The sequence below is a fragment of the Gekko japonicus genome, unplaced genomic scaffold, assembly GCF_001447785.1.
Source record: "Gekko japonicus isolate JY-2015 unplaced genomic scaffold, Gekko_japonicus_V1.1 scaffold1492, whole genome shotgun sequence".
NCBI lineage: Eukaryota > Metazoa > Chordata > Lepidosauria > Squamata > Gekkonidae > Gekko > Gekko japonicus.
In genome coordinates, this window is record NW_015173716.1 from 215,286 (window position 1) to 225,071 (window position 9,786).

The 9,786-nt window shown below is 49.3% G+C and overlaps 1 protein-coding gene across 1 annotated transcript in view; it reads right to left on the reverse strand.

Annotated features, from left to right (window-relative positions):
• Nucleotides 1–9,786, reverse strand: part of IGFBP6 (insulin like growth factor binding protein 6) — an 18,821-nt gene that overhangs the window by 1,544 nt on the left and 7,491 nt on the right. Inside the window, exons 2-3 of the mRNA XM_015423332.1 lie at nt 6,449–6,600; nt 4,559–4,678 (exon numbers count right to left, since the gene is read on the reverse strand). Of these exons, the coding sequence (XP_015278818.1) occupies nt 4,559–4,678; nt 6,449–6,600 (272 nt within the window). The remainder of the gene's footprint in view (nt 1–4,558; nt 4,679–6,448; nt 6,601–9,786) is intronic.

Below are 9,786 nucleotides of genomic sequence, written 5' to 3' on the forward strand. Positions count from 1 at the left end.
TTTACTTCTGACTCAGACAGGGAAAAGGTCAGGTCAGAAGACCAAGTGAGACATCGGCTCACCCGGCCTGACCTCCTGCCTAGTACAGGATTTCCCCTTACGGCAATTCCAGCTATGCACGCAGCTGCTGACAAAAGCAAACCTCAGACTTTCCAGCAGAAGGCAAATGGCACCAGAGGAGGTTTTGCTCCTTGGGCTGCTAATACGATTCCTCGGCTTGCTTCTTACCCCTGGGGCTCGGCCAGATCGAAAGCCTTCCTCCTGCAGATGGAGGAAAGCTTCAAAGCTGGCTAAGCAGTGTGGTGGAATACAGAACAGTGGAGCAAAGGAAGAGGGGAGGGGTTGTGGCTCAGTGATAGAGCATCTGCTTGGCATGCAGAAGGCACCAGGTTCAATCCCTAGCACCTCCAGTTAAAAGGACCAGGCAATATGAAGGACCTCTTCCCTGAGACCCTGGAAAGCCACTGCCAATCTGAGTAGACATAAGGACATAAGAGAAGCCAATGTTGGATCAAGCCAATGGCCCATCCAGTCCAGCACTCTGTCACACAGTGGCCATAAATACCAGGTGCCATCAGGAGGTCCACCAGTGGGGCCAGGACACTAGAAGCCCTCCCACTGTTGCCTCCCCCAAGCGCCAAGAATACAGAGCATCCCTTGCCCCAACCTGAGAGTCCCTATCTCTACCTTGTGGCTAATAGCCACTGATGGACCTCTGCTCCATATGCGTATCTAATTCCCTTTTGAAGCCGTCCATGCTTGGAGCCGCCACCACTTCCTGGGGCAGTGAATTCCAAGTGTTAATCACGCTTTGGGTGAAGAAGTACTTCCTCTTAGCCGTTCTAACCCGACCGCTCAGCAATTTCATGGAGTGCCCACGAGTTCTTGTATTGTGAGAAAGGGAGAAAAGTACTTCTTTCTCTACCTGCTCTATCCCATGCATAATCTTATAAACGTCAATCATGTCACCCCTCAGCTGTCGTTTCTCCAAGCTAAAGAGCCCCAAGCCTCCGGGACCCCCTCTCTTCATTAACCTTATGCTCCATATGTTCATGTGTGTATTCTTACGCCTCCAGTTAAAGTGTATTCTTAAATACAGTTAAAGTGTATTCTTCTAGTTCAAGTGTATTCTCCAGGTGTATTCTCACGCCTCCAGTTAAAGACAGAGGTACCCTTCACTCCTCCATGTGAAAGGTTTACCTTTGAAGTGTGAAACACTCAAAACCACCTGTCTCCAAATGCACTTGCTTCCAGCATTGGGAGGGGTGTTATTTTTATTTTTTTGCATGACTCATTATTCGGTGCACATCTCCTAATTGGAAGGAGGTGAGCCCAGAGCAGTGACTCACGCAGAGATGCAAAGGGCAGTCTCCTTACAAGGCAAGGGCCTCAGCTGTGTTTTTGTAGTGGGAGCAACCGAATGGTATTTACTCCCACTGCAGAGAGGGGGCAGAACTGTCCATGTGGGAGGAAGCAAAATTCCAGCAGTGATGCAGGCAGAGACCAAACTGTAATCCAGTGGCAGTAAGAGACTGGCTGACAGTTTTGGCCCTCAGGAAAGAAAATGGGTTTTAAGAACATAAGAACAGAAGAGAAGCCAATGTTGGATCAGGTCAATAGCCCATCCAGTCCAACACTCTGTCACACAGTGGCCAAAAATATCAGGTGCCATCAGGAGGTCCAGCAGTGGGGCCAGGACACTAGAAGCCCACCCACTGTTGCTCCCCCCCCCAGGCGCCAAGAATACAGAGCATCACTTGCCCCAGACTGAGATCCTATCTATACCTTGTGGCTAATAGCCACTGATGGACCTCTGCTCCATTTGTTGTTGTTCAGTCGCACAGTCGAGTCCGACTCTTTGCGCCCCCATGGTCCAGATCACGCCAGGCCTTCCGGTCTTCCGCCTTCTTCTGAAGTTTGCTCAACTTCATGTTCGTTGCATCTATGACACTGTCTAACCATCTCATCCTTTGCGGCCCTGTCTTCTTTGACCTTCAATCTTTCCCAGCATCAGGGTCTTCTCCAGTGAGTGCTCCCTTCTCATTGGGTGGCCAAAGTATTTGAGCTTCAGTTTCATTATCTGGCCTTCCAGGGAACAGTCGGGGTTGATTTCTTTTAGGATTGACGGATTTGATCTTCTTGCAGTCCAAGGGACTCTCAAGAGTCTTCTCCAGCACCATAGTTCAAAAGAATCTATTCTTCGGCGCTCTGCTCCATATGTTTATCTAATTCCCTCTTGTAGCCGCCGCCACCTCCTGTGGCAGTGAATTCCACGTGTTAATCAAGGAAGTCATGAGAGGGGTGGGACAACCCATTGCTCCTGCGTGGGGATTTTTCTCTGCACAGAATCCAGCAGCTGCCCGGATCAAAGGTGAACATCCACATGACACTGCGCTCCTTCTGAGCACGACTCATGGGGTTCCCAGGGCTTTCCTCCAGTTAAAAAGCAAGAGAGTCCCCCTCTGAATGTCCCACCTGGTTCCATTATGGGAAGGTGGGAGGAGCTAAACTGGCACAGGGTAGTTGGCTATTGCAAAGCATCCCCACCCCTAGTCCTTAGAAGGGCTTACATACTTGGGGAGGGGAGGGGGAACCAGACACAGGTGCAACTGCTTTTGCACAGGTGCAATGGGGGCAGCAGCAAGTGTCGTTCCCACCCATGCTACCTGCAGCAGCTGCTTTGCTTGGTTTCTGCACCACCACCACCCCCACATACAAGCAGCCTTTGTTCTACTTGCTTTGGGGGTTGTACGCGATGCTGTCAGGACCACTTGCCAAAAGATTGGCCTATGTAGCATAACATGTGTCTAGCCCCACGAGCTGGCTGGAGAACAGTGTGGAGCCCAAGAATACTGGAATTCAACAGTACCTGGACTAGAACAAGACCTAGGTTCTTCCTTCTCTATTAGCTTTCTGCTTTTTAAGACGATAAATAGGGATGGAGCTAGAGATTGAAAGTTAGCACAGAAGATCTGTTCCTAGTTTACAACGCTATTGTAGGAACGATCTCTTCTTCCTATGCTCTTTTGTCACTTAGTTACACAACAATTTTGTCACTTAGTTACACAACAATTCAAGAGCAGGTAAAGAAAGAGGTACTTTTCTCCCTTTCGCACAATACAAGAACTCGTGGGCACTCCATGAAACTGCAGAGCGGTCGGGTTAGAACGGATAAAAGGAAGTACTTCTTCACCCAAAGAGTGGTTAACACATGGAATTCACTGCCACAGGAAGTGGTGGGTGCTACAAGCATGGATGGCTTCAAAAGGGAATTAGATAAGCATATGGAGCAGAGGTCCATCAGTGGCTATTAGCCACAAGGTATAGCTAGGGGCTCTGGGGCAAGTAATGCTCTGTCTTCTTGGTGCTTGGGGGGGGGGTCAACAGTGGGAGGGCTTCTAATGTCCTGGCCCCACTGCTGGACCTCCTGATGGCACTGGTATTTCTGGCCACTGTGTGACACAGAGTGTTGGACTGGATGGGCCTTTGGCCTGATCCAACATTGGCGTCTCTTATGTTCTTATGTTCTGCTAAGTATTAGAACAGAAATGTCAGTGGTCTGTCTGCTGAGTTCTTGCCCACTTCTGTTACCTGATTAGCATCTAAGCTGGAAATGCCAGCAGCTGAAAAGTGGGCCTTCCAGCTTGAACAAGAGAAGCTCTATCCTGCATTATAGCCCCTTACCCCTGGTTTGGGAAGCTTTCCCTAATGTTAGATGGATGCCGCAGCAATTCAAATCCATCTCCAGGGCTGGGCGTCTCAGCAATGACACTACGCCAGTGCCGAGCTGGTGCTGGGTTCTGAAATCAGCATCCAGAGAATCTCTTTGATTCCTAATGAGCAAATTTCTATCCCCCTTGGCTTGCCAAGTCAGCGTATGCAGATTTGCTCATTCTGTGCATATCATTTTCAGCATTCCTTCTGCGTATAAAAAGGAGATGGCAGCAGGCGCAGCCAAGTCTTCCATTCATCCCATATTGATTCTGCTTCCTGCCCTCTTTAATGCCGTTCCAGTCTCCCCACACCCATCCCACCAATGACAACCAGCTGCCAGGGATTTCTTATCCCCCATGCCATTTGCAAGTAGGCTGGTTTTTGTGGTGACACAGCATCGAGACCATACTGAGCTACAACGAGACAGCTGCTTGCAACACAATCTAGTGTTTCCGTTCTGTCTACACAAAGAATAAAAACAAAACCCGCATCCTTTTATCAGCAACCAACTCCCTAGGAGTTCCCAAGGCCTTAGGGGGAAAAAAAGGACAGCAAAGCATATACAAGCAATGAGGTTACCCTCTGTGCGACACAGAATCAGCAGCAGTGCTCAAGCTGGATTATCTTCCCTCACACTGTTGCCAATTTAAGGGGGCCAATGTGTATCTTCACTATTCCTCCCATGTGGGAGCTGTGAGAGCAGCTACAGGTTGTGATAACACAGCCATTACTGACTGCCTTGATATTCTGGACATAGAATGCACTCCTCCTCGGAAACAGCCGAAGGTCAGTTTTTAGACTGCCAGCTCCTTTGAGAACCGTCAGGCCTCTTTTCGGTCCGTACCTGCTTCCGCCTGTAGAAGCCCTTGGTGTCACAGTTGGGGATGAAGATATCTTCGCCGCTCAAGTAGAGTGGGGCCTTCAGCTCCTGCAAGATGGCTGCCAAATGGGTGCGACACGGGCCCTGCCAATTAGAAACAGACTCTTGTTAGGTAGGATTAGCTGTGGGATGCACTGGGAGACCGAAACAAGATAATTCCTGGCACACTCCTCTTTGGGGGGGTTTTGTCTCAGAAGACGTTCTTTCTATGCAAGTTTGTACAGGCAGAAATCTATTGGGTCATGGAGAAGAACAGGCCAGAACTCTTCTGACCAATGAGTCTGCTTCCCTCAGGATGGGAAGGGGGTGAGTGGGTCACGATTCCCATTTGCTTGCTTATGGCAAAAGACCTCCAGGTAACTGAGGCCCCTTTCCACACCGATGTTCACCCAATTGGTGGGTGGAAATTGGGGGGGGGGCATGATCATCTTGGGGAGAAATATTAGAAAAATAAGGCCTCATCGACTTATAGGAAGTTCGGACCATAAGAGTCCCTGGCAATTCCTACAGCAACCTGGAAGTGACCAGGGTAACTCTAGGAATCACTAGCAACACTATGGTCAGAACTTCCTATAAGTAGACAAAATCTTATTTCCCCCCCCTGGGACACTGCCTCCCCACAACCCAACCCTCCCATTGGTTGCCAGGCAGTACCTGGCAACCCTGAGGTGTTTTTATACAGGAGGAGTATCCAGTAGGGTTGCTAGGTCCCCTCATCACTCCAGCGGGGGGATTTGGGGGGTATTCCGGGGTGGGAAGGGATGCCCCCATGCCCCATCCCATGGCCCCACCCTTAAAGGGTCTTTTTGCAAGCCGGGCCTGCAGCCGGCAACCACCTGTCTCCCTCCTGCTAGATTTAAAGGGCCCTCCAGCTGGTCGGCAGGCCACATGATCCCGCCGATCAGCTGAAGCCCTTAAAATCAGGCAGGAGGGGAAGGAGAGGGTTGTCACTTTTGGGGGACGGGTCTTGGGGTGGGTATTACCCCACTGGCCAGCTGGCCGGGGGTGGATTGAAGCCCCCAGCAGCAGGGGAACCGCCACCTGGACCTGGGGTCTGGCAACCCTAGCATCCAGTGTGACAAAGAAGGTGGGGGGGGGGCAGCAGTATAACTAAGATACAGGCTACACAAATACTGCAAGAAATGCGTGCAATTAACACCAATTGTAAGAATCAGTTGACTCTTGTTGTTGAACTTCAAGCTGTTTTAATCTTTCTGTTTTTCAACAGACGAACTTCCCCGGAGTTTTACCGCTCGTTTCGACACATTCTTTCTCAACGTAACTTCAAGAGCTCTTGACAAAAGTACTTTTACAAACTGACAGCAAGTACTTTGCCAAGAGCTCTTGAAGTTACGTGGAATTGGAGAGAGTCCGATGTCAGATATTGTAAGGATGCAAAATTGGAACCGTTACGTTGAGAAAGAATGTGTCGAAACGAGCGGTAAAACTCCGGGGAAGTTCGTCTGTTGAAAGACAGAAAGATTAAAACAGCTTGAAGTTCAACAACAAGAGTCAACTGATTCTTACAATTGGTGTTAATTGCACGCACTTCTTGCAGTATTTGTGTAGTCTGAACCCTAGCATCCACCCATGCAGTCATTCACCTGCATTCGGAAGCTGTGTGGTCCTAGAAGGGTCACCAATGTACACTGGGTACATTTCAAAAGAAGGTGTGAGAGAGAAATGGAGACCGATAGGGAAGATGCAGAACTGAAAGTTTCCCTGTATCACTACGGAGGAAGGGCTGTACAGGAAGAAGTTTAGAGAGTTCTAGCAAGGTACGTCCAGGGGTGGGGAAGCCGTTCCCTCCCAGAAATGGGGGGGCCCCACACCCAAGCCTCTCGTTCCACACACCGTCTCAAATTCTTGTTTGGTATCGCTGCTCAGGGAGAGCTGCTGCAGCTGGACATTGCCCACGCTGACCTCCGGCAGGGGACCCGGGCTCTGCAAGAGGAGGGGCTCTTGAGTCGAATGGCCTGCCCGGCGAGTGTCCTTCCCAGCATCACCTACAGAGATAGAAAAGACCTTCAGCCTTCGTGGTGGCCCCAAATTCTTTGCCAACCTACCCCTGTGAGCCCTGGGAAATTCAGTTGCCACTGGATGCATTCAACATCTCTGCCTTTTGGAGAGGGAAGGAAGCCCGCATTTATCTATACGTTGCTTTCATTAGTGCCTTACAACAGACTTCAAACATTGCAGATCATGAAAACATCAAACACTAGCAAGACTGCAATAATCAGCAACATGAAAAACGTCGAATAGTTGAACTCCACTAGCCTTAACCTGCGTGCGGAAAGAGCTATGCAACCGAGACAGAAAAACATCACAATAAAAAGAATTCCACAGAATGACAGGAAAAGCTGTTCAACGGAGACTTCCTCCTCATGGATGCTAACCTTGCTTCAGCAAAAGGTGGCACCTGGAATAGGGTCTCATTGGCAGAGCACGAAGGTTCATACAGGAGCAGGTACTTCATCAGGTACTTCGGTCCCTAGCTAATTTTAGGGCTTTACAGGTCAAAACCAAAAACTTGAATTATTCTCAGAAACACAGTCAGTCAACATACTTCACAAAGCAGAGGAATTACATATTTCCTTCAGCTTATATCCACTGGCAGATGAACAGCCAGAGTTTGGACCAACTGCACTGTCTACAAGTGTAGCCCCACACAGACTGCATTACAGTAGTCTAATCTAGACATTCCCAAGAAATGAACAATGGCAGCATTATCCTCATTCTGATAGCATGTGCAGTCGACAGGTCCATTAGAGCTGGTAAGAGTTTCCTCTAGCCATGGCCTCTGATGTTCTTTAATTATGGTAAGATCTAGAAGAAACCCCCACCCAGGAAACAAGCATTTCCCCATCCAGTTGGTCCTTAGTGCCTACTACCCCTATCATCTCTAACTTTTCTGGTCAGAGCTTCAATATATTCACCAATGCCCAGCCATTATTTCCATCCACCTGTTAGAACAGAGAAAGCTTTGGCTGGTTGAGATGAAAGAGACTTAGCAGGTATGAACGACATACCGATGACACCTCACACCGAATCTCCAGAGATTTCTCAGTGACTTCATACAGATGTTAAGTGGCACGGATGAGAGACCTACATGGGACCAGTCTCAGAGAGACGAATAGTAATTTCCCAGTACTACTGTGATCTGTCCTCTGGGTAGGACTGGAACTACCATAAAATAAGTGCACCCTACAGCCACCAGCCCTGCAAGACACACAAGACTGATATGATGGTCAATGGTTATCTAAACTGCAAAGAGCTCAAGAGTTCCCTCTGTCCCCTTTGAGTAGACGTCATGATTGAGAGTGATCAATCCTGTCTCAGTTTTCAGATGGGTCAAGATAACTGGAATCCTCCAAAAGCAATTGTCGTTTGTCTGCCTCACCTTCCTAATGACTTTGCTCATCATTGTCATATATAAATACCAGCCTATACTTGCCTAATTCAGCCGAATCCAGTGATAACTTTTAAACAGAAGGCAGATGGAGTACATCCCTCCTTCATTGCTGCATTTATCATGTGACTGGCCAGTTTTACAAAGAGGTCACGGCTGGGTTCTGTCAGCCAAGGTGATCAAGGGGACAAGTGGTTGCATCAAGCCTCCCCAAGAACCTATCTGGATCCTCTGGTGACATTAGGCTTACCAAGTGGCGGCGGGGGATCCGCATGTCTTCACAGAATCCCTGCCGTGGGGACGGCGATCAGCATGTTTTCACAGGATCCCTGCCGCAAGGATGGCGATATGTGTTGCACCGCCATCGCCAGGATGTGACGCAACGCGTCGCTCTGGCAACGGGGCTGTTTGGAGTCCCGTTGCCAGAGCGACGCGTAGCGTCACATCCTGGCGACGGCGGCTGCAACACGTATCGCCGTCCCCACGGCAGGGATCCTGTGAAGACATGTGGATCCCCCGCCGCCACTTGGTAAGCCTAGGTGACATCCAAAATCTCAGTCAAGCAAATTTATATAGCAAAGTCCAAAGTCGATTCTAGCACAGACTACCTTATCAAGGCGATGCCAAACTATGGGAAGCGAGCAATTTTATCTGTACACTGCTTTGTCAACAAGCCCGAGTGTTACTGAAGACTTGTCACAATTCTGAGAAGGTCCATTGGGTGGCATTCTAGACTGGAGTCCAGTGGCACCTTATAGACCAACAAGACTGTTGGGGTAGAAGCTTTCAAGAGTCAAAGCCCCCTTGCCCAGACCTGGATAGCCCAGGTCACACAGCTTAGAGGGAGCATTGCCTGCTCTTACATATGATCTCCAAGCAACAGAATTCAATTCACCTGGAGAAAATGGCCACTTTGGAAGGTGCGCTCTGTAGCATTATACCCCACTGGAAACCTTCCTCTCCCCAAATTCCTCCCTCCTTAGGCTCCACCCCCCAAATCCCCAGGTATTTCCCAACCCAGAGCTGGCAACCCTACTTATACCCCACTTTTCCTACTGTCAATAGGAAAGAAGCTACCCTAGTCCCATATTACTGGAGGGGAACAATCTCCCAGTGGCACAGGGACATTTGCAAGCCCCACAGATCAGCCAAGCCACTGAAAGAAAGAAAAATTTGGCAAACCAAGTATAAATTCCCTGACAATTCCCAGCGGGAACACTTGACATTCTGCTCTCGGCTTGGGACATTTAGTCAGGGTTTTCCCCTCACATTCTTAAATGGGACGCTAGAGAATAAGGTGGCAGAAATCTAAGGTGATAAAATGAACTGCACCACTGCGGGTAGAGGATCCCAGCTTTGAACAGCCGAGGAGGAGGAGGAGAAGAAGGCTTGGATTTATACCCTGCCCTTCACTCGGCGTCTCAGCAACTTACAGTCTCCTTCCCTTCCTCTCCCCACAACAGACACCCTGTGAGGTAGGTGGGGCTGAGAGAGCTCTTGAGAGAACAGCTCTGAAAGAACGTGTGACTGGCCCAAGGTCACACCAGCAGCTGCATGTGGAGGAGTGGGGAATCAAACCCAGTTCTCCCAGGTTAGAGTCTGCGCTCTTAACCACTACACCAAACTGGCTCTTAGCACTTAGAAAAGTTTACCCCATTCTGGTTGCCTGCGGTATTGGGTTTGTATTTGCAGGGAGTTTTCGCAAAGGGGAACATTTGTCCTCTACCGGCAACCAAAAGTAGGGTAGGACTCTGTGCTTTTTAAGGCTAACTGCACACTGGGG